The 26021-nt window shown below is 38.0% G+C and overlaps 2 protein-coding genes across 3 annotated transcripts in view; both read left to right on the top strand.

Moving 5' to 3' along the window:
- Positions 1 to 8517: 8517 nt before the first annotated feature.
- On the top strand, positions 8518 to 13262 carry LOC146378313 (cysteine-rich venom protein). Its single transcript, XM_084945076.1, has 7 exons — positions 8518 to 8583; positions 9390 to 9490; positions 10247 to 10337; positions 10691 to 10833; positions 12381 to 12469; positions 12786 to 12868; positions 12972 to 13262. The coding sequence occupies exons 1-7, from the start codon at positions 8520 to 8522 to the stop codon at positions 13106 to 13108; spliced, it is 708 nt and encodes a 235-aa protein (XP_084801202.1). The 5' UTR covers positions 8518 to 8519; the 3' UTR covers positions 13109 to 13262.
- A 3476-nt stretch (positions 13263 to 16738) lies between these two features.
- The window catches only part of plcl2 (phospholipase C like 2), a 43469-nt gene continuing 34186 nt past the window's right edge, over positions 16739 to 26021 (top strand). The window contains exons 1-2 of one of the 2 annotated variants that reach the window (XM_084944290.1): positions 16739 to 17065; positions 17468 to 17941. In XM_084944290.1, the coding sequence (XP_084800416.1) occupies positions 17690 to 17941 (252 nt within the window). In that variant the 5' untranslated portion in view covers positions 16739 to 17065; positions 17468 to 17689. Of the gene's footprint in view, positions 17066 to 17109; positions 17189 to 17467; positions 17942 to 26021 lie in introns of those variants that run through there. The other variant, XM_084944291.1, reaches the window with a different exon arrangement.

Raw genomic sequence — 26021 nt, 5'->3', positions numbered from 1 at the left:
CATGGTGATTAAAAATTTGATGTAAATTTTCTGCCATGATATGCTAAGTTATGGGCTAAAAGCTCCCAAATGTACTGAAAGTAGTAGGCAAAGTAGTAGTAGAAAGTAAAAATGAGCTCCTTAAAGGAGTAATATACCATCTATTTTTATGCAAAGGTAAATGAACCATGTGCTATATTCATATAATGATAAAATTTGTAGATTATAAATGTTAATCGAATCTAAATTCTAATTCTAATGAATGTGCTTAGCTTGAATCTTTTATGTAGGACACAAACAGTGAAAGGGATATATTTTTTTTTTCCTGTTATCTAAATTGTAGACGGACTTTGCCAGGAAACAGGAAAATGAGTACAGTGAGGGGTGAAAGTGAGATCTGGTATGTGGGAGAACAGATTGTATTCTAGTGGCTCAGCATGAGGAACAGATTCACAACTCACAAATAGTTCTTTTTTTTTTCTAATGTGACCTTCAGTAGATTTTCTTAGTGTACAGGCTGTGATCAGCTGACCTGCTGCTCTTTGTGGCTCTACACAACTTAATTGAACAAGATGTCAGCAGTGTGAGGAGCTATCTTGGCTGATTTGCATTTGCTAAACTAACAGTATACTGTATATTGTCTTTATACTAGACTGTATACAGTTGGTATAAAGGTGGAATTTAGTGACTTAATCTAAGCATAATCATCTTAAATGCAAATTAGTCTACACATGATGTAACTGAACACTGACCATAGCCACTGTGCACCAGTCCAACATATTGCTTTACTATAAATTCACCACAGGACAGCAAGCTAACCTCTTTATCCCAAACAAACTACAGAGTAGTTTCATGCAACATTTAAATGACAGAAATTTAGTATACTTCGTTCTGCAGGATGTTTCACAATATGAAAATACATAATTTATCAAAACACATCACACACTGATCCAATCTGTGATTAAAAAAACGCATTGCATGTACTCTTTAAATCTGCAGTATATCAAGTGTGTCTGAGCACTTACCTTTAAATATAATCTCTCTTCTTCCTCTCCTGTCCTGTCTTTCTTTTCTTTCTCCATCTCTGTTTGAATTTAGCTCTAACTCCTTTCTGTCCCTGTGAAATGCAGCAGCTGGACCTTTAGCTAGCAACACACTGTGCGACAAAGGCACACAAACATTGACGAGCTAATACAAATACTGCATTTGAAATTACTTGACAGCTAAAAAAAAAAAAAAAGTTACTTCCGTTATGCCCCCCCCTCCTGTAGTGCTAGCTAAATGATAAAGTACTAACTTAGGGACAGCTGTACCAGCTCTGACTCACTTTAACCCCGAGAGTAAAGACTGTACCTGATACCATTAAACCAAAAGTAGCAAGCATGCAAATGTGAGGAGTAGAAAGTACAGATATTTGTGTAAAAAAGGGAGTAAAAGTAAAAAGTTATCAGAAAAAATAAAGGTAGTAAAGTGCAGATGCCTGAAAACTTAATACAGTAATAAAGTATTTGTACTTCGTTACTTAACTGCTCTGACCGTCAGTCTGAGCATGGGCTGGGTTTTTGTCTTGTTTTGTTTTTGTCATAACTGTATAAATGCATGTGTAACACAGTCAGTAGTATGGCCTTTGTTCTCACAATATTTTACATATGTTTGCCCCCAGAGTCAGAACAGTATTTTGGAAAAAGCCTGTAAATTATGCTGCTACTTTTTCCACAGAAGAACCTGAAATCATTAGAACTGCCTCCTGTGCAGACAGTTTAAGTCAGTTTTAAAGGTACAAAAATGCTCTCTCTGTCAGAGTGATTGCTCTTAATGTGCATTTGTTCTTGATATATTATTGCACACGATCTGGGGGCTGTGTTCACCTGCTTGTACAGTGTGTCAGTTGTATTTCTGGGATTGTGTCTGTAGTCATTAAATATCTTCTGCCCTTTAGCTCAATAAAACTGTTAGCTCGATAAGTAAAGGATTTTGTGTCAATAGTGTAATTGTTCTTTTTGTATGCTTTTACACAGCTATGTTTACAGACCATACACCTGACCTAATTTGTCAAAAAAGACAGCACACCAGCAACACACGCACAGACAAGCTTGACTCAAATTTGACCTTTTGTTTAATATAGATATGCAGATAACAATTTCATTTTCTTTGACTGCAAGACTCCTGAAGCCATATCATAAGACAAATGTACTAAATGACTAAATTATAACATGGTTTATGTACTAAAGTATTGAAATGCTTAAGATTAGTGAAAAGGCATTAGTACTCTCACCAGAGATCTTTTTCAAAAACAAACATATTCATGTACATGGATGAAGGCTGCAGTAAGATATTCAGTCAGTGCACAGTGGGCTGTTGTAAGATATGTCAAAAATGTACAAATGTACATGTTACAAATGTATAATGCAGAAATAAAACTGATCATTGTGTGATTTTCTTTCTTTTCTTACATGTTGGCTGTACAGACTTTTCTGCAGAGTGAAAGCATTTAGTAGCCTTTTTTCTCCTTCTAAAATCAAGAAAGACTTGAGCCTTTCCTGCACATTTCCACAGAGCCACACCTCATTAGGCTGTCAGTTTTCTGCCCAGGGTGTCCGTCTGCAGCTGCTTCTGTTCTGTAATAGCTACTATTACTTTAAATTGTGTGCTTTTATTCTTACTTCATGAGAAGACCTTATGTTTCAAGGATATATGCATTTCTGGATGTACACAATGCCAGTGGTACAGGAAGAACTACTCCCATTCAATCCATCATTGTATGAATACTTATCACCACTGACAGCAGAGAGCAAACTGAGTGAAGTTTGTATTTCTGACTGAACAATTGCTTTACAGTTTGTATAACTGGGTATCCATACGTCACATATCTCACTCTTTAAAGATAGCTTACATCATTGTTTGAACTTGCAGCAAACTTGATTTCATTACTTAAAGCGTAAAGCCACGTTGGTGTCACAGCTTTCAGAAGGGCAGTGCTGAATTTTAGTCAGTCCACCACTTTGGTTCACACTGAAAAACATTAGAAACTATTAGATGTTAAATTAATTCACATTAATTCATGCTTTATACATTTACATCAGGTGGATTATCACAAAATGTATAAAAACCCACAGGACCGTGAAGGTAAAGAAGAATGATTTTGGCTTTTCCTTTCGAATCACCATGGAGTTGACATTTGTATTTTTCAGTGAAAAATCTGGGTAGCTATTATGGAATCCTATGAAATGTAGTAGGGACCATCATTATATTAAATTACATTCATCCGGAAGACCCATTTGTCAAAAGTGACTTCAATAAGTGCACTCAAACTCAAAAGAACAAGAACTACATGTAATTGAAAAGTTAGAGAGCTATGTTGCTATAAGTGGGGTTTTTTTTTTTTTTTAAAACCCTTTGTCTTCCTGTCTGTGTGAAATGTGTGGACAACTCCTTAAGATGCTGCAGTGCCAGTGCCTCTTTACTGCTAATGCAGTGCCAGTTTTATCAAGAACTAGTTCCACACATCTCCACAGAAATAAAAGACTGTTGACTGTGTCGAAAAGCAAGTCGCTGCAAAACAACCGGGCTCAAAGGCAGTATTACACTGTGGGAGGTTCTACTTTTTTTTTTTAATCAAACAAAACGTCTGTTATATAAGGCTATGTAACATTCAGTTTTCAAACCTGTCAAAAATGACCTGTTTCTTAAAAGGTATCCAAAAGTTGGTACAAAATAAACAATGATTTGAACTGATTATCTCAGGGCTCTAGCACCATCACCACACCAAACTGATGATTTACAGGACTGTAATGATGCTAAACACCCACATTTTGTCAGCATTAACTAACTAAAAATTTAATAAATGAGAGCAGCTTTTCTTGTGGAACACAAAAACACACCAGGACTTATCCTGAATTAGATAAGTAGTTACGAAAATCAGTGAATGATTGGCTTATTTGATGTATATGCACACATTTACATCCTCCTTCCTTTTATTTAACTTTTATTTATCATAAAGTAAACCTCATAAGATTAATTATTACTTTTGCATGAGGAAAACATGCACAGACACCAGGGGAAGCCAGGTGGTTAGCAGTAAGCTGTCATGCCACCTTAACTCTAATAAATCTCATTGTCATACATCCATATTCTCTTACTCAACTTAGGGTTGCAGGTGGCTGGATTTTATTCCAGCTGACAATGGGGAAGGTTTGCTCAGGAGGTTAACTGCTGATTCTAAATGGTTGTAGGTGTGAATGTAAGTATGAATGATTGTCCGTCCAGGGTGCACCTTGGACAGGCTATTGACTTTAATAATGATAGGTTGCTAAAGACTGAAATAAAATCAACTGTGAGTCTTACTAGAAACTGCCTGTCTTAATTAATCCCCTTAGGATGCTAACATCATGTAGCATTTATGATGATATTAAAAGTCAAAAGGCAACTTGTTCTACCATACAGGACCTTGAATTTGGTAGGTTTGTCTTCTACCCATGCAACAGCCACTTAGTTTTACCCAATTGTTTAAAAAGCCTATTTTCTCTTACGCATTACACTTCATTTTGAAAAGTGCTCCCAGTTTCAGTGACAAAAGTAACCAGTGTTACTGAGTCCAGCAATTCATTGTTCTGCATAACAAAGAGAAAAGTAATGCATTAAGCATAAGGGTGATAGCAGCATAATGCTTTTTGTACAGTCAAACATGCAATCAAGAACTGACAAAAAAGATTGTGTTATGCTGTAAATAGTTAATATAGTAAATGTTGCTCCAAGATAACATTTCTACTTTGCCTATGTATAGTCCCTAACAGTGTAAGCTACTCATTTCACACAGTTTATTTGCAGACAAACTGCAAAAAAAAATCTTGATTTCATCCCCAGAGAAATATTAGGAGAAAAAAAAAACGTAGTTAAAGGACTTTGCATGTTGTGATTTTCTGCATTTGCAAATGCTTTTTCTGTTTGACAAACTGATCTGATCTTAAATTGATTAGTGTAGCTTTTTAAACTTACTTACTTTTAGTTTAGAGAGGGTTTTTTCACAAAAAGCAGTCTTTGTCACTTGTAGTTTTGGGTTAAAATAATATCATTGTGAATTGTACAACTGAATTTGCCTTAATGATCTGCTGGTTCCCACTCCTGCATGCCGTTGTGAATTTATCTTTTAATGTATTGCATTTTGTGCAAGTGCAAGTTATGGGCACCTCTTTAGCCCACCCAAGCTGTACAGCTTTACAGTTTTTCTCAGTTGCTTTGGTGCACTTCTCACAACAGAATTAAACTTTGCACAATAGTTAGTTCAACCTCCACAACATGTAGTCGTTTTGACACAACCTTGTGGCGGTTTCATGTTCAAATGCCTTTGGACATGAAGCAGTTGAGTAAGTACAAATATCTAAAGAATGGTCACTTTTGACTTGCTATTCATCACTATCTCCTTGCTTTTATCATGAATGTCACAATTATTTATACTTGTACCGGCTGAATAGTCATTGTCCTTACAACTAATAGTCTTCATTTCATTGCTTGTGTCAGTGCACTCAAAATTGTTGAACATCTTGTCAAACAATTTGCACACCCATTTTGAAAACCCTACTTTTAAGGAGTTTCCATGAAAATCTCCATAAATTACTTTTCTCAGGTGAACCTTATCTCACACTAATGAAAATTGGTGTGTGTTACTCTTACTTGCAACCAATGAAAAGCCTCTTCTACCCAGTCACAGGTGAATCGCGTTACAGTATCCCCTACTCTACAAGTATATATATAATGTAAACCAGCAGACAGGATTGGCATGAGGTGCATACTGAATCTACAAAACTGCAGAACATGGAACATCAGCCTTGTGGAAGAGGGGTGAGGATCGGTGGAGAACGAGGACAAAACCGGGTAAGAAGAGGCCAACCACATAGACACGTTCCTGACGAAATCAGGGCAACACTTGTGGATCATGTGATAAACCATGGCCTCACAATGGCCGAGGCTGGTCGAAGGGTGCAGCCAAATGTTGGGAGAACTACTGTAAGTTCTATTATTCAGACATTTCGTCGGGAAAACAGGTGAGCATACTGTAATGTAGTTATTCAGCACAAATTTATTTGCTCTGCACTTTCATAGTCATACAGGAGACTTGCATTCGGACATGACCTTATAGATCTTTACATATAGACGTACTGTAACTGAAGCGCAGACTTGGCCCAGGTGTGGCATAGTGTGCTGTGGTACAATACAGTAATGCTGTAAAGAAAGGAGTTTTGAATGATAGTCCTGTAACAATTACTGTAAGCATGTTTGCGCTTATTTATGTTTGTGTTTTTTCATCTGCATCTCAAAAAGGACTGCCAGACAACCTAGAAGAGGTGGAAGAGGTCCACTGTTGACTCCGCAGCAAGAGGAAAGAATTTGTGCAATGGTGGCTGCAAACAACGCTTTGAGACTGAGAGAAATACAAAGAACTGTCATAGAAGATGACACCATCTTCGGAAATATTCAGTCAATATCAATTTCCACCATAGACAGAGTCCTCAGACGGAATGAAGTGTCCATGAAGCAATTGTACAAAGTACCATTTGAACGGAACAGTGATCGAGTGAAGGAGCTCCGTCACCAGTATGTACAGGTAAAACATGTTTGCATATGTACCTCTGTTTACTGTAAACGTTTAGGCCATGTACTGCACTTACATTTATGCATGTTACTGTAATCCTATTTACAATTCAAACTGTACAATCTGTTGTGCCAAATGCACCATTACAGGCTTCTTTATTCTCATCCTTTGTATAGCGTATCCTGGAATTGGAGGCCAGGGAACCCCTGCACACGTTTGTATATCTTGACGAAGCGGGATTCAATCTCGCAAAAGGCAGACGGCGTGGACGAAATCACATTGGAGAAAGAGCCACCATTGATGTCCCAGGCCAACGAGGAGGAAATATTACAATGTGTGCAGCAATCTCAGAAAATGGCGTTCACACCCATATTCCTCGTATTGGTGCATACAATACACAGCACCTGTTGGCTTTTCTGGACGCTCTTTATAGGGACCTAATCCCACAAAATGAAAGGGATGATCCTGGTGACAATCGGACAATGTATGTAGTGGTTTGGGATAATGTTAGCTTCCATCACTCTGCTGTAGTCAGGCAGTGGTTTGCAGCACACGACAGGATGCTTATGGAGTTTCTTCCTCCTTACGCTCCATTCCTAAATCCAATTGAGGAGTTTTTCTCTTCCTGGAGGAAGAGAAGAGTCCTGCAGAGGGTGGATTCGACACTCCAGAAGATCCTTTCCCCGATGCATCGATAGAGCTGACATTCGCTGTGATGTTGATGCAAATATGTGGGCAGACAGACAGGAGCGTCTAGATATCAATGATTGATATGCAGCAGTGTCTGTTTTTCAGGGGGGTTTTTTGTTTTTGTTTCATAACTACTGCAGTAAGGTTTACTGTCTAAGTGAGTTTATGTTTGCTGTAAAATGTTTGATTTACTGTATTTTCCCAGTTGCACAATGCTGTGAACAGTTTCAATTAAATATTATCAAGAGTGCATATGAAGTGTCTTGATTGTCCTTTACAATTTATGGTTTTCAACATGCCATGCATGCTGTCCAGACTTGACATGTCATTGGGAAGCACCTACAAAGACATCCGTCACAATGAGAACATGTTCAAACCATTTGCTTTTGTGACCAAAGGTGCTGGTGTAATGACTTGTAATTGTGACAGCCCTGACACTTTGATTTAAGTACTTGCTTTTGATGAATATATTATCGGTTTTGATTAAGGGACTTGCTTTTGAAGCATTGACTACTTATTTTGAGCAACTGACTTGCTTTTGAACAACTGACTTTTCTTTTTGATGAAGTGACTCACTTTTGCAAGTTATCCACCATGTTTTGCAGTTTGCACTAATTGTTTTGTGAAAAGCCTTAGTAGTGGTGCAGAGATCAATTCTGTTGTGAGAAATGCACCAAAGAAACTGAGAAAAACTGTAATCCTTTTTTATATAAAAGCATACAACTTTATCTTCTAATCCATCAGTATTCCTTATTTGCTTTGACCTCAGAAACCGTTCCACTCTATGCTGTGTAAACACAGGTCAATACATCAGGTAGTCGCTAAACCCTCAGGCTTAACAATTCCCCATTTACTCGCAGTCAGGTGTACTCTTATGAAGAAAGGGCCCCTTTAATGCAATGTGACAGACTTGTCTTTGTACAATATCCAGTGTACTGAGCACTTGACGTGGATCTATATAAGGAGGCAGAGGAAAGTGCCAACTCACCTCATCGTCCTGAGGACTTAGGAGCAGGTATGTAAGATCTAAGCATTTTTATAGTTTGTTATATATCATATAACCAAAGCTATAGCATATAAATATACATATATATAATATAATATATAATAATATATATATATTGGAAGGAATATCTTATTTCATGGATGAATGGCAAGCTACAAAAACTACACAGAAATTAAAAATGGCAACAATGTTTAAAAGCATCATGGATAAAAAGAAAAAAATGATTTTTGTTTTGTTTTATTGTTCTCAGAGAAAATGCTAGCATTCCTCATTTACATCGTGGCAGTGCATCAGGTGCACTCAGCATGTGTTATGGTGAGTAGAAGTGCAAAGCTTTCTTCTCTACTACACAGTAATGTGACCCATGTTATCATATACTGCAAGAATTTTGCATGGGCTGAAAAGTGTATATTTTAGAATTTAAAACCTCTTTTTTGTTCTGTGAGTCCTCAGCAGAGTTTAGACTAAAATATTCTTTATTTTCATTCACTTGGTACTGTTGAATTAAGTTTTTCATGCAAGACAAATGATGCACAAGGATACAGTTCTCCACTATTAGTCATATCTTGGGGGACCACTGGGACTCATCAAAGGTTTTATAGTGTTAATTGTCTATAAACTTCACTGACAGAGCAGTGAATGAAACTGATAAAAAACAAACAAACAAACAAATACTAGCATTAAAATAGCTACAACAAGTAGAATTAGCATTTTTAGTCTGTTTCATTTATGAGAAATTAACTTGAATTTTCCTTCCATTTTCAAATGCTACCTTCCATGGTGTGTCCACAGCCAGGTAAGCACTGTGAAAAATGCATTAGGCATGTTTGCAAAAGTATTTTATTTTAATCATCATCTGAAACTGTGCCAGTAAGTCTCCCTGTAAGATTAATGCATTTGGCCCAGTTCTCTCTGTGTATTCTTTTTGTATGTCGAGTCATTTTAGAGCAATTAAACCAGGATATGTTTGTGAGTCATATCATGGATATTAAACCACGGGAGTATATACCACTCCTTATTATGTCTGTAATCCGGTGTTTACACATTGATTTTTAATGTCTCTGTGTGTGTGTGTGTGTGTGTGTGTGTGTGTGTGTGTGTGTGTGTGTGTGTGTGCTCCTGCAGACGTTTGCCCACAAAATGCAACGGTTCAGGCTGAGATCGTAGACGTGCACAATACGTTCAGGAGAGCGGTTCAGCCTTCGGCGTCTGACATGCTGATGATGGTCAGTCGTGCTTTCAACTCTAACAGTGAATGTGGCTCCACAAGTGTTTACTCACAATCCTCAGCATTTGTTTTCCCTCCTTCCCTGTAGGAGGGAGAAAAATGATAAAGTGGGAGAGGTTTACTGCACCTCACCCACAGTCCTGTAAATCATAAAAGCCTTTGCAAAATCCGGACTGTATAGTTTAATGATAAGGAGGTGACTCCAGTTCTTTCCAGTTCTATTCAAGCAACTCAGATTGTATGCAAATGTATCGAAGCTGTTTGACATATTCAAATACATTAGACAATTTTATTTCATGGATAGATTTAATCAGTCTAAAATATGATTTATATATTAATCACATGTGATTAATGTTTCTTTTATTAAAGCATATTCAGTGTAGGAAATCAAGCCAGAAGTTCTGAAAGCAGGAGAATAAAGCTGTTTCATGTCCTTGCCAAACGAGCTGGGTGCAGAGGTGTGAGGCTTTAGCAGAGAAGTAAAAAGAAAAATTGCACGTTTGCGTTGGAGCTTTTGGTAGAATAGCAAACTGGCTTGTGTCAAATAGCAAGGGCACTTCAGTTAAAGCCATTTCATATTTGAAGCATTAGAATAGGATGTATTTTCTAACTCTGCATTCTTAGTTCACCAATTTTTCCAGGCACAAATGGGCTGCTTTTCAGCACAAATCTAACCAGAGAATGATTTTTTTTTCTTAGGGATTGTTGGTGTATGTTCAAAATATTGTGGGTTTTTTTTCTTTTTCTTTTATAGAGCTATAGCGAGGAGGTAGCAGCCAGTGCTCAGGCTTGGGTTGACCAGTGTATTCTGGCTCATGGAGCACCCAGCACCCGCCTGCTCAATGGTATATGTCTCTTCCCTTTATTCCTTCTGTTTCTTTCTTTCTTTTTTTTTTACCTTGCACCACATCTCCATATCTGAATCTGACTCAATTTAAAGGTTCCCTCTGAACTGAGAAAACCTGTGATTGATGGTCAGAATCACAGTGAACTTTATCTTATCTTCAGTCTTAATACCTTCTTTTAATAACAAATTACACAGAGTAGAATATATTATCTACGAGGAGATAATGATCTATAGGCTTTTAATGAACCCTGTTTTACTAAAAATTAAATCTACTGTGACATGAAAACGAAAGCCTGCATTTGTAGATCCTAATAAATAATCAGTGCTGCCATGTTTCCCACTGTCAAAAAGGATATCACTTGGGCGAGAATCTGTTCTATTCATCTTCTCTTAAGTCGTGGACTGATGTCATCAATGCGTGGCATAGTGAGGTAGAACACTACAATTACCCCACTGGATCCACCAATGGAAAATCTATTGGTCACTATACACAGGTAACAACAGCTTATACAGAAAGGTTTCTGCTTTCTTTTACCTGTTTGATAGCTGCTTCTTTTTGTTAACCCATTAAAGCCAAGTGCATCATAATTTGTTTACATGACTCTTTGTGAGTTTTTGAGACTTCTTCATCATCAGTGTGATTTATTTCCCCCCCAAAAAACAGAAATAAGTTGCATGGTACATCAAAAGGAATAAATTGCAAAAAGAATGGCTGATGTAGCAAATATGATACAAATTAAAACTCATATATGCAAATTGATATCACGTATTTTTAAACACAACATTTTCAATTAGACCTTTTTTGGCAATGGATTAGTGATTGAGACTTTAATGGGTTAACTGTGGATCAAATGACAAATGAAACGACTTCGTTCATTTCATGCAGCTTTTCAGCATCTTTGGGGTTGTTGTTTTCTCCATTTATTACTGTCTTGCTTCAGTCTTACAGATCTTTGCTCAGCAAAACATTCACACAATAACAAAGTGAATACATACCCAAAAGAGCATGAATCTTAGGCTTGCAGTGATCAGGTGGCCAAACAACACAACTCCAACTGAGTGAACATATTATTCTTGAACTGAACTAATATAAGCTTATCTAAGAAAAGTTACTCCCGAAAGTACATCACAGAACATTTTAACACCAGGGATGCCTTTTGTTCTCAAGTAGCCTCAGTTCTTGGTAGCTGTTTAATGATTTTGGTCTACACTGACAATAGTATGCGGTAATAATATAGTGATATCTGCAGCTTTGTCAGATAGACATTTATATTGTGAATCACCCACTAAGGTCGACACATTAATAAAGTCTATCCGACACGTTTGCTGTTTGCCATGAAGCATTATCATGCTGTAAGAAACATTTTTGCACCACTTTGAGTAAACTACAGACAGTTATGATGAAAATCCCAAAGGTCAGCCCCTTCAGAAATGACGCACTTAACTACTGCCTAATGACTGGCTGATCGAAGCGCTACATGAGAACTCTGGCTCACATTATGCAAAATACAAGAATTAAGTAGAAAGTGCAGACAGTGATAAGAGAAGTCCAAACGATTAAGTACAAAAATTCCTTCTAGTTTTATCGTTGTTGAATAAAAGTATAATGTTGCTATCTGAGCTGCAGGATGCTTTTGATGTCATGACGAAGGACTCTGTTTGTGTCTTTCTCATTACTAAGTATTCATTTTATGGTGGATTGTATGTTCAAGACGAGTGGCCCTTCCTGCTTTCAAAAAGAGAATCCAAACCTATTTAGAAAAATGAAATTTTTATATTTCAAAAAGCAGTTGTTTAATCACTTTTAAACAGGCACTGTGTTTTTAGGAAGATAAATTTGTCTCTTTTAACTAAAACTAATGTAGTGCTTTAAATACAAATTAACTTGCAGAGTGTAGTGCCCAAATGTTTCCAGGCAGTCAAGAATTAGTAATGTTAAAACAGGACAAACAACATGAGTTATGTTCATATTTGAGCAGTCAGTAGCTATTTCAACACTGGAGTATCTCTAAAACCAACGGCTTTATGTTTTTCTCATCAGGTCATATGGAACAGCTCATACAAAGTTGGCTGTGGAGCAACACTGTGCCCTAACAACATCTATTACTATGGCTGTCATTATTATCGCGCGTAGGTGACACCTTTCACACCCGTAAAGCCTACAGTGGCTTTATTTTACATGTCACTTTGTTAGCAATCTTAACAGCGATGGAAACAAATTGAAGTTTGAGGGTGGAGCACACTTTGTATCTTTATCTTTATTTCAGACATATACAGAAAAAACGATATATACAAGTACACATTCTTGCATTTACATGTACAAATATGAATATATATGTAAATACAGACATATGTGCTCAGACAAAACAAAAAATAGAGTCTGAATGACACGAAATTACAATTATTAAGCCTGAAATAATTGTAATAAACTGTTTTTATTTAACAGAGGAAACTTCAGGCGATGTCCGCCTTACACACCTGGATCTCCATGTGGTTCCTGTCCTAACAACTGTGTGGACAAACTCTGCAGTAAGTAAATGTATTACAAATGTGGTGTTTAATTACTGGGCAGGTAAAATGTGTTGCTGATAATGAAGACAATGAGCTAATCATTGCTTTACTTTATTTTTAGACAACCCCTGTCCATATATAGACCATTACATCAACTGTCCAATCTTGAAAAACACCACTGGATGCAGTAATGAGCTGGTGAAGGCTTGGTGCCCTGCTTCATGCACATGCACCACCGAGATCATTCCAATAGGCTAAAGGCTAAACTCTTGAGTCTGCAAACTGAGCTTCAGCCCAGTACTGTTCACATGTTCTTTGTTGGCTCTCTGTCTGTAACATGAGATAACATACCAATGACATATGAAAGAGAACATGGAAAAAAATAAATACAGACAAATCTGTTCTATTGTCTGAAGACATTTTTTTAACACTTCACCTTTAATCAAAGACACTTTGCAGATTGTGGACAGACAGTCATAATGAATCGCAGTATTTTGTCGGAACAAACATTAAATAAAGTGTTATTGTTAATCCACTGATGCTGGCAGCACCAGATGGTGCATTTAAATATTGACTCAGCACATACTGATACAATAAGTATTAGTACATTAAAAATAGCATATTCTGCATATGCTGAAGTTCAGCTGTCTTTAAATGACTGAATATGAACAGTCTTCAGTAAATTGATCCCATATGTAACAGTCATCATGAGCTTTATTATATTTACATACACATATTTATTGAGTTTACATTAATATGCATTTATTGCCTTCACATTCATTTTTATTGTCAAATGTAATTAAAGTCAGCAGAGAATTTCCCACGGTTAAAGATGACACTGCAATATCAAGAAGCATTGTTTAAAAAGCTGCAAAAATGACATTTTTCTCATTAACTAGTGATGACCTAAAACAAACAATTAAACAAACAATCAATAAAGCAAAGAAACTAAATGAAATACTGAACACACACTCAATAATAAGGATACAGTAAAAATCAATTTCCAAATGTATGAATAAATATTAATTAAAAAAATACTGAATGTACCCGACTGTTTTGTTTCTTATACTAATGAGAAAATTGGTTAAAAACAAATAGTTAACTACAAATAGTAGCTCTTGTCAAGGGGACAACGGTAGCATCTTACATGGTACCACAGAGAACTGTTCGGAGGCACCACCAAAAAAGCTTTAAGCCGAACCAGAGCCGAAGGAAAATCACCAACAACTAAACTGTTTTACACACTTGTACAAAAAGACCATGTTGAAAAAGGAAAATGCTCTTTTATATTTAAAACATAACAATGTAAATGGGAATGCTGAGAAAGAGCACAAATGCACTGGCAGTTAGGGTGCATGGGTAGACGTTTTGTTTTTATTATTATTATTATAAGTGTTTTGTAATGCAAACGCGAATGGTCACAGGATAAAGTCAGAACAAACTTTGCCCTGCACAAAAAAAGACAGTGTACCATTATGAGTCAGCAGATGTCTCTGTTGTACAACTCACCCCACCTCCTGCTTTTGTATTTCACAACACTCGCTTTGCCTGCTTTCATCTGAGGCAGTGGACTATGAACAAAGCCTACTAAACCATGTAAAATAACGTTAAGCCTCATCACTCACTCTGCGTGTCTTTTTGTAAAGGAGGATATGAATTTAGGCTCTATGAATTACATTTAAGGTCTGTATTGACTATGCATGACTAATATTTTAAATCGCTTGATCATCCCTCCTAAAACCCGATTTTCTTTCGAAGAGTAGTTACTGTGAGAATATTTTCACAAGAAATCTGACGCAATAGTGCAATGAGACTGTTATGTAGTAAGAGCCGTTACTTCACCTTTCAGATTAGTACATCTTCCGAGCACCGTCCATATAAATACAAGGAAATTAGACATAATGTGAGCTGTTTTTGATTCATCATAAATACCACTCAGATGGACAACAACAACATTAGTCATTCAGAACATGTCCTACAGTCATGCAGAGAAAGCAGTTTATATTTCAAAGCATTAATCTGTTTACTTTCAAAAGTAAGTGTAGAGTCAACCCTGCCTGGTCATTGTTAGAAAACAGCATTCCCTGCTGAAGAAAGGCTTTCCATGGAACATTGTCTTTGCTCTTCCTAAAAGCAGCTTGACAATATTTTGGTTATCCATCTATTTCCTGTATCTTCAAGGACTTCCTGTATGTGAAACCGATGAATAAAACTGTGAGATTAATGACATTTGCCCAAGAATCTTTTGTGTGCACTTGCTTCTTGCTCCTGTTGACTTTTATTTTGTTTTGTGTTGTTTACTTTCTTTTTATGCATTATTCACAGATGATGCTTGAAAAGAACATAACATGATACAGAAATATATAATAAAATTAAAGAAAAAGAAAAAGAAAGCAGAACTACACCAGCAAGACTTATTTATGTTTTTTGGTGGGTTTTTTTTGTATTATCCTTGTTAAATGTTGTAGGTAGAATGAATGGTGACTGGAACAGTATAACTACAGGGTTTATTTTCTCACTTGATAAGTGAAAATGAGCTCTAACTGTTAAACCACATTATCAAAATTGCATTTTCTCATTGCTCTGACATGACCTAAGCGACACAGCAGGTGTAAGCATGAAAAATGCATTTGACCCCAAAACACTTCTACAATTCACACTGAGCCCCTTCCCAGGTGGTTGGACCTACTCTAGCACATAGTTCCCCGGGTATGACATAACACGAAACACTTGCCCAATGAAGGTGGCCGTTGTGCTATTACAATAATCAGCTACTTTCACTCACAAGGGAGTTTCTGTGAAAGTGAGGAAAACCAACTTTACATTGTCTTAATTCCCTGTGATGAAGATGAAAACACAAATACACTGTGTCATCCACATTCCATGTAAGACACAAATTATTCAACATAATGATTATCGTGGCTGAAACGATGATAAAAGTTCTGTTCCAATCATCCAAATGTTACCATAAAAAGAGGATTTGGGTTGGTTTGCACTGCATGCATGGTATGTTGTGTCTCCTTGGAATACGTTGTAACCTTTATTTTACCTCAGACAGATAGGTAACATCCAACATTTATATCCATTTATGGCTGAAAAGTTTATACAAACCTGGAATTGAAATGCTGTTCAGTCATTCTTAGTTTACTCTCTGTATGCTCTTGGTGACTTTGTGGTGCTGTTGGTTTTGTGGCCTTTTTGCACGTACTTTTGTTTTGACTTATGTGACATAAGTCAGCAAGAAAACACTTAAACTATGTGAGAGTAATGTGAAAGGCATGTGGGTATTTTACAGTGTGTGGCATGCAGCCTTGTTTGCTATGTAGAAAAGTGAAAGTAATTGATGTGTGTGTGTGGGTCTAATATTTCCTGGTAGTTTACAGCACGGATTTCTAACTTATTTTAGTCAAAGTGCAACCTAATTTCAGCTTAAGTGGGTAAGCTCAGTAAAAACATTCTGTAATTGTTTATATTTAATAATTTAATAAGTAAATATTATTACACGTCCAAATATTCTCTTCTGGACATGAAGTAAAACTTTGAGAACTATTCAGCTCAGGCACAGGTAAAGTTTTTAAAAATTTTGCTCAAATTTTTTAAAAACCTTAAAAACCATTAAAAAACCACATTTTTATAACTTTACAATAAGGGGTATTACTTCTTATTTCCTGAGAGTAATTTATAACACTACAGCATGGTACATGTTATTGATTAACAGGAGTAATTAAGGTTTATTCTGCAATTTTTACACTTTGCCAAACCATCAAGTGGACCAAACGGGACCCTGTGGCGGACCGGTACCAGCCCGCGGGCCGTATGTTTGGCAGCCCTTGTCTATGGGTTTGATTGACAGCTCGGCCTGTTTCTCCTGCTGCGCGTTCACGAGACATACACAACTTTGTTCCATGGAGACTACTGTATGCGCGTGATTTAACGGGAAATCAACGTTTTCGTTTCTTTTCTCATTTTTCTTTTAAGAAAACGTAAGAACCGCTGGAGTCTGACCTGAAAAAAATCAGGGGAAGCATTTCTCTCCTTCCTTTTTAGAGTTTTAGTTGGCTGGGAAAACTAACTTCAAACAGCTAGCAGGCGAGTGGAGTTAGCTGTAGCTAAGCTAAGCGCTGCTCGGCACACAGTAGTGAAAGACAGCAAAGGGTGCTGTGCTCAAAGAAGACGGGTCATTCATGGATAGTGTGGGACCAGGCGCTTTAAAAGGCAAGTACACAAAACCGACGAGCGTCACATGAAGCTAATCGTGACTTTAGTGGAGACGTTAATTGACCTGATAAGTTTCTGTTAACGTTATTTACCTTAACGACCACCGGTACGCTGGTGTGGGTGGGTTGTTATTATTGTTATTACAGTTAAATGGACCGTAATGGAGTCGCTGTGTGTGCGAACTTGTGCAGAAATGCACAAGAAAGCATGCACATAAATGGGAAAAAACCGGCTGTATTTGCTGCATTTGTGATGACAGCCTGTAGTGATTGCAAGTTAACATCCGCTTTCAGCGCACTGCTGAACGCCTTCTGTACAAAAGCTGCCACTGTTCACGTTGCTGTTGTTACTACTGTCATGCTGCCTAATTATGCTAATCGCTGTGGTTTCTCTCCACAGAGCACAATGCACGGAGAAAACCCCTCTCTCTGTAGGAACCTGTCAGCTATCTGCACCGAGAGATGATACGGCGTGATTTGGTGTAAATGTTACATCGAGGCAATAGGCCAGGCAGGAAATTGGGAGTACGGCTGAAACATACGGCTTTGTTACCCAGCAGCTCGTCAGCTTGTGTGTGTGTGAGAGAGAGAAAGGGAGCGTGTGTGTGTGCTCGAAGTGCCTATGGCGGAGTTTGAAGAGGACGGCAGCCTGCCTCCATTGAATCCCGAGGATACTGCCGTGCCCAGCGACAACGCAGCTGGTAAGACGCATTGCGAAGTGTCGGTCTTGAATGGAGACTGTGGGATATCTGAAAATATGGTCGGCTCGGGATCCCTCGTCGCACCTGGCAGCCAAACCGGGGTGGACAACGCCAACACCTCTGCCGGTCTGGACACCAAATCTGAAATACCACGCAGGAGCAGCATTATCAAGGTAAACACTGAAGTTCAAGCCTCTGTGTTATACCATTCATTCTGGTGAGCCAGTGTGTTGCACATCTACGCAGGACACAGGATGTTGGAAGTTACTGTGCAGTCTCTTCTGTGTACATCTTTGGTTTTGTGCACCATGATTGATGTGAAATGTTCACACAATAGGAGCCAGTAATAGGAAGCACATCCTGTACTTTAAATATAATGTCTATAGCAGAGTGTATTGTTGACTTTAGCTTGTATGTCAAGAAATTCTGGCTACTAAAGCACTTGTGCCCGAAGAGCCACGATACAGTTACCAGAAGGGAAGACACAGACGTTTAGGTGAAGCATGTGGTTCAAAGTAATATGCTGTCTGTGCTAATTTAGGAGGGAAAACTAATGTGTGCAATAACAGAGATTAAATTGGAGAACGACAAATACCCGTAAATGAAAGCTGACTGAGGTAAAGTGGGGATGAGAGAGTGGAAGGGTAATGATAGTAGCTGGTGCTCTTAATAAAATGTTATGCACGACTAAAAATGTTTTATGTTTCCCTAGTGCTGTCTGATTATGGCAGATCAGACAGATTATTGTAATCATAGTAGTTACTCAGTGTCACTTACTGACTTTGGGAGCATCTTTCATTGCTTGAGGTTAAAAACATGTCTTTATAACAATGAACTATCTTGAACTTACTTCAACCAAACATGCCTCAGCTTGGCAGCTAGTGAATTTGGGCTTGCACCAAAGCGCTTCCAAACTTACCTGAAAATCACTAATTACTAATCCTGTTATATTTTTCAGTACATCTGGTGGTACACAGCAACAACAACAAAAAAAGTTGATAGTTAATTCACTGAACCTCATTTTCCAAAATACAAACAAATCATTTTGCCTCAGTCTGCTGAGGCTGTCAATCAGAGAGGTGTTTTGTGTGTGACTGCTTTAACATTACGAATCATAAAACAGTCAGCTCCTCCAGTGTTTTCCTCCTGTCAAAGTCAGGATGCATGTCGAGCAACGCCTGACAAGAAGAACATTCCTGCATTGTTTGCGTGGCTTGTTGTAATCAAAAAGTTTTGCACTTCCACTCGTAGAAAACAAAAGCCATACCCGATTTGAATTTCTTCATTCTATTCTTTATAGTCGTCTCCTTGCGCACCTCTGGTCCACTTCCAACTACCAGCGCTGCCACAGTTTCCAACTGGAAGGAGTTGTAGAGCAGAAAATACCAAAGCCAATCTTCTCAAGCTGTGCAAAGAGCGGCTTGAGAAGGCTGGGTTTGCATTTTCAACCACTTCTCACATTTTATCTGTAAATTCATTTGTAAAGCAACCACTGATTTGTCTGATTAGAAATGATCTGCAACTTATGCACCATAAATCAAATTCATCATGCTGAATGTCTGTGTATGATCGACATACTTTTGAACGCCCACCCCCGCCAAAAAAAGAGAAACGTCACTGGTTCCTTAAGGCATGTTTTTTGCCAGAAAAATCCTGCACCTATGCACCAATTTTAAGATTAGTCCTGCACACTGTTATCATAGTATTTATAATGTAGAAGGTAACACAAGAAAATGCTGCTGGGAAGAGAGCCATGTGGTCAGCGAGAGTCTGCGAGCAAGACTTGACATGTTCCAGGTGCTGATTCTGAATACTAATATGGCTGCTGAAATGCACAAGTGTGCATGTTTCTGCGAGGTATGCAAATACTAAACATTTGACACATACAGAGGTCTAATCTGCTGGTTCGTAATTTGATTTTGGTTCTCAGTCTAAAGCTTTGTCTTTTGGTTTAGTCACCTCATGGGTGTAGATGTTGGGAATATTGCTTAAGGGTATCAAAGATGATGACACTTCCTCACGTTGCACATTATGTCGAAAGCCCCAAGACATTTTCTTTAGCTAATGTCAGCAGCTCTGTAATGTAAATTTTCCCACTGCTACGGTTGTTGTCACAATGTGAGTCACAAGACTGCACTGGAGATGCTGTCTAGACTGAACAAACTGCTCACTACTCTGTTCTTCACATTATTTATACTGTCTGCCTGGTAAACGTTAACCTAGCAGAGACTCAAAATGGCTCCCAAAAGATCTCAGAAATGTGTGCTTTTTTAATTAAAATACGTGTTTACGTTTGGCTTCTAGAGGTCAGTAAATTAGCTGTTAGACCAGGGATTTTATTTCCTCAGGGGCCTGCCAGATTTAAAATGCATGAGCCATGTGAGGAATTTATTCAGAGGCACCTATCAGAGAGCAGCGTGCTTTTGAGTGAAGTCTGTGTCCTAATTGTGCATTAACACAAAATGAGCACCCAGTTTTCGATCTGTGATGTTATACCTGAGGAAAGTTCCTCTGCTCTGGATGCAGGGCAGGGTTCAGGTGCTCACATTTTTGCCAACGGGTTCAGCAAGGAGGCAAATTCTTGGAAAATTGTAGCTGCTGAGCTTTGATGTTACCTGATGATTGATGGGGATAATATCGGCATCAATCAATGGTGCAAAATTCCAAGTAATCTCTCACTATGCAAGAGTCCGTCTTAGTTCCCGAGACATCTGAAGGCACGTGTTAAGAAATGCCCTGAATTCAGACACGTTTATTTAAATGTAATAGATATGAAAAGATTTCTGACTTTTTCTCTAAGATATTTTTGATTGAACTGAGAACATTTTGTTCAAGAAGAGGCAGAGATCGATGCTCTTCATGCAACTGTCCAATTTTAGTTAACTGGTGTAGAGATTTCCACATGATGGTGCAGTGCCAGGCTATCCATGCAGATGAGAAATCCTTCTTAAATGCTCAATGACCTAAATTCAATAACCGCCATATCAGATTGTATAACAGTAGCCTTCATGACAAAGCATAATGAAATATGTGAAATGTACCTCAGGTCAGTTTGAAATGGTTTTGTGGCATTTCCTTAGCAACACAGTACGCAGATGAATAAATATCTAGTGAATCGCAGCAGAGACGACTTACGACAAGTCGGAGACAAAAAATATGTCACAGTAGGCCACCATTAGGAGATGTTAGTTGGGTAAAAAGATTTGTGTTCATACAGGAAGTGAAATTATTAATCAGCAATGGGTTAAAGAATTAAGAGAAAACCCCCACTAACAATAAAGCTAACTAAAGTGGAATTTATCTTCCAAATTTTCCCTTTTTAAAGCTAAAATTATTTAAAAAAAAAAACCCCAATTTAAGTTGCATACGTAAATGTGTCTGTGAATGGAAAATAAAACTGCAACATGCTAATCATTCACTGTTCCACTTGCGTGGTGACTAAACTCTCTCTGAATATCCTGAGGAATACATCCAGTAAATCAAGAACGCAGCAAGCTGTGCCCTTGACTACAAGGAAATCCTTTCTTGCAGGTATTTGTTTTTGTTCCTGATAGGTATGACTGATCAAGTAATGCACTGAGATGTTGGTGGCGAAGGAGCAGGCCAGCGTTTACGAGACGGCTTGTTTCACACCATCACTTCTTGTTAAACTCTTTCTCTGAAGCGATGGGAGGATGTGGTTGGAACATCACCCACCATGGTGTCATAGTAACAGCTTGTAGTACCTCTGTGCTTAACAACTTGACTTCTAGAAAGGTTTCTGTTTCACATAATTAGTGTGGGTGTGTATACATGTGTGTGGTTAAGAGTTACAAGCCAGTGCACATCTAAAGCTGCATGGTTGGGGCCGTTCTTCCTAAATTACATACTGAGTCAAGCCAAAGTCCTTGGGTGACAAAATTACACCATTTGTTGAGCTTTTAATTTGGTGGTTGCTGAATAATGCTATACTCCACCCCAAATCTACGCTCAGACTGTCGCTCATCATCCCAGTGACGGAAAACTTTCATGTGCCAGGACCTCTAGAGAACCGGTGAGGGTTTGTGGAACCCTCGGAAGGTCTGTGATGGATTCGTTGAATAGACCAAGAGTCGGCAACCTTTAAGTTTATTTGACTAACAAAATTCCGTGTGGAGCCACAAAATATGTCTGAACCTTGTAATAAAAATAGAATGTTACCAAACCTGACTACTGTTCAGTGGGCTGTTTATGATTGTTGGTATCTCAACTTAGCATTGTCATTTTTATAGTTATGTTCATCGAACATTTTGCCTGTAGATGAATTGGGGGTTGCAGGCTGGCAGAGTTGTATGTGGGTTCAGAGCTACGAGTTCACAACCTCTGAACTAAATTTTTCAACTCTGATACCATTAGTTAAACTGATCTTGCCTGTTTTTCATAATACCAGTTAACATCTGTGTCTCAGATGTTATCCAGCTCCCTGTTACTAATCAGGGCTGCAGCATCCCTTACACTGTGATGAGAAGTTGCAAACAGTTCAGGTAAAAAGTAACACAGATGACAGTCCTGCTAATGGTGCAATTTTGCAGTGTGTTGCTCTATAACAGGGGTAGGCAACTCCAGGCCTCGAGTGCCGGTGTCCTGGAGGTTTTAGATGTGTCCATGATCCATCACAGCTGATTTAAAGGGCTAAATGAGTCCTCAGCATTTCTTGAAGTTCTCCAGAGGCCTGTTAATGAACTAATCATTTGATTCAGGTGTGTTAACCCAGGGTGGGATCTAAAACCTGCAGGAAACCGGCACTCGAGGCCTGGAGTTGCCTACCCCTGCTCTAGAAAGACAGTAGTCGTGTTTAAAATGATTATGTGTTTTTTTTTCTTTTCTTTTTTTTAAATGGATAAAAGTTAAGACATACGAAGCTAGATGGTAGGACCTTATTTTACATAATGTTGACAAAAGCTGATGCATCAATGAATTTATTGGTTAATCTGAACTAACACATTTTGTCATCAAAGTCAGAGAGTATCACAAACGAACCCATTGAGGAACCTATAGATAAACATGTCTCATTTTTAGCAAAGTAAATTCCTGTTTTTTCCAGTGGAGTCTCATGCTGATGCAGGGAAAATATTCTACATATATTGTATACTTAAACTATATTATTTATTTCTTGTAGACAACTTAAATTGGTTTTGCTGCTGACCATGTCAACACTTGATCATGCCTTCAGTTTCTGTGCAGGTCAGTGCTTCTTTCTGCTTGGGGCTGGCTTTCTACCTGGTAAGATCGGTAAGATCAGTGGATCTGTGCCTCACACAGCCCCAGAGTGGAAGGAAGAAAAAACTATCACAGACTGAAACGAGGTAGTTTACCCTTCACTGGGTAAACTACCATTGTTCTACCACAAATCTGTTCTAATACAGTTGTTAAAAATTGCAGCAATTGTTTAATAAAGAAACCAACTGTTTAAATATTATCTAGATATTTACCAGAGTTTTGTTTGTGACATTTCGCATAGTTGCTTTTGTTGAAAATACTGAAACATAAAATGTCAATATGAATTTAGTCTGCAAAGCCTAGCCGTAGCTGAACGCAATGGAAAAACATAAAAAGTCACTCGTGCAGTGGAAAATAATGCAGCAGGAGAGATTACAGTTATTTTTAGGTTATAGGTTTTTTCTTAATAATTGGAAACAGTTTTTACTGTTATGATTTCATTGTCCAGTGGCCACATCCTCTTTATGAAAGATGAAGTTTATTTTTATAGTGATGTTTCAAACCCTCTGAAGGTTTGAAGGGATTTGAGAAAAGAAACACTTTCAGATAAAATGTACTTACTTGTAGCTACATGTAATACTTGTAGTTATGTGTCTTTGTGCTATAAAAAACCTAAATAACTTGGAAAATGGAGCCAGTGAACCTTTTTTTTTTTTAAAGGTTAAAAATCCAGTAATCTGTAGCTGTCCTGGTTTACATATTGAAGTGGACGCAGTGGCGTGGTGGTAGGTTTCATCTTTAAACGATTGTGACATAAAATTCATACTAGTGGTTTATATATAACAAAGAGTGAGGAGACCCTCAATGACACCAAAACAAAATGTTTGAGGGCATTTCATCTGCATTTTTTTTCCCTTTTTATTGGGCTTGAGTGCTGTAAAAACATTTAGGCACTGGTTCTTGTGATTGTTTTAAAAATACTCTGTATACCTGGTTTGGAAGGTTGTGTCTTCACAGATGTACGCGCACGTTCGGTTGTTTAAAGAACAACTCTTCTTTGACAGCTTGAAATTTAAAACAAAAAGTTTATTTCTGCTGCTCCCAGTTTATCTACTGGGATATGGCTACTACTTTGACCAGTTTCTTCTTTTTTTTTAAGCATTCACCTGTGAAGCTTTTGGGTGGCAGTGCATCTCGTAGCTACACTTTTCTTACCCCTATGTCCCACCTCAGACCCTTTCGATTAAGTTGAATCACTCCATTACTTTGCTTTATAAACAACAGTTTTTTTTGCAGCTCTGGTATGAGAAGAACACAAACTGTGATGTCCTTCTGTTAAAAGGGAAAACAATATGGCATTAATTATGGCGGACCAGCCGTGCTGTGAGTCCAAACAAGTTACTTCATGGTGATCTTCATCATTGTATCAGATTGCTGACTTAGTTTCAGTGGCAACTCATGCAGCGGGGCTTTTCCATTTTTAAAGATCTACATTTACACAAACACTTTACATTACGTCGATGCAGAACACTGAATGTTTTTTAGCAGTGGTTGGTTGTGTAAAAGCAGACTGTTTGGAGAGAGTTTTCTCCCTATAGTGATGAGCACAGACTGTATATAAAAGATGAATGTAGCCACTGTGATGTCACCCATCAGTTTTGGTCTCTGCCATGTTGGTTTTTGGAGGCAAAAGGTAACATATTTGACCATGAGCTCAACATAATAGCTAAGGTTAGGTACCATAAAGCAGCAGTCCCCGAGCCCCGGGCCACGAGTCGCTTGGTATCGGGCGAGAGTTGAGGCTCAGGTGTGAAATGTATGGTTTTCAGGGTTTTTATCGTTATTTTTTTAAATCATTTTTATCGTTAACTCGGTTTCCCTGGGTCTTTTCCCGTGTGTTATGAATAAATCTTCTTTTTTGGGTACCAGTACTGGTTTTATTTTGTTGTATTTATCCGCAACACCTTAAAGGCATAAACCGGTCCGTAGCACAAAAAAGGTTGGGGACCGCTAGCATAAAGTGTACAGATGTAATGCACACACATAAATATCAGGTAATTAGTATTAAGTACCAGACTATTAAAATACTAGAATTTCACTTCACAAAACTGAAACACAACTTATTGGATAATACTGGTGTTATCACACGCCATTTAACAGATAATTACATAAAAAATGCTCCAGAAAACACCAACAGGAAGAAGTCCAGTTCAGTGACTCAGGGACAGCTAAATATTTTGTATTGTTACTGTTTGGTTTATTAATGCTGGCATAAGCTCAGTATCAACTAGCACTCTCCTGCTGTTTCTTCTCAGTTCCTGGTATGCAATGCACATGCTACATTATGCACACCTTTTAAGATTTCAAGATCAGGTTTTATACAACTTGAAGACTGAGGCATCATTCAATGTCAGTCTTAGCTGGTAAATTCTCTGAATACTTGGCTTGTAGTGTTGTGGAAGTATTTCCTTGAGTCGAATACCGATAGATATACACTAAGGATGCTCTTATTATACCTGCTGTAACATACTGCAGTCATCAGTGTTTACCATGTTTATTAATAGCTTTTGAGCACTGGTGTTTCCCTTCTACACTCTAATTAACTGTGCTATATAATTACTGTTGAATGCACAGCCATACATTCCTCCATGTGAGTACTCACACTGGAATGTGTAAGTGTACAGTCACTGCTTGTCCTATTTTAAACGACCAGAGAGAAATAAGTATGAAAATTAATTAGGGAAATGCAGTGTGAAAAAGAGTCTCAACAAACTTACTAGTCCCCGAGCAAGAAACCAACTGATATAATCCTTAAATTCTGCAGTTTAGGAAAAAAAAGAAAGACAAAAGGTCTGAAGTCTTGTTTAGGGCATGATTGAGTAAAGCGGGTGGCGAAACGATTTCCTTTTTAAATATGATGTTGCAAGTGGTGGTGTTATTGCTGTTGCATTGTCACTTTAATTATGCATGCTACTATGTACAACTGAAATGTTACGACAGACTGGCCCATCATCATTTAGCCTGAATCTGCCAAGAAGAGATTTTTCTCAAATGCAATCTGAATTTATTCTTCTT

The sequence above is a fragment of the Perissodus microlepis genome, chromosome 11, assembly GCF_051167445.1.
Source record: "Perissodus microlepis isolate ML-2025 ecotype Zambia chromosome 11, ASM5116744v1, whole genome shotgun sequence".
NCBI classification, from domain to species: Eukaryota; Metazoa; Chordata; class Actinopteri; order Cichliformes; family Cichlidae; genus Perissodus; species Perissodus microlepis.
This window is presented reverse-complemented; position numbering and strand designations above follow the sequence as displayed.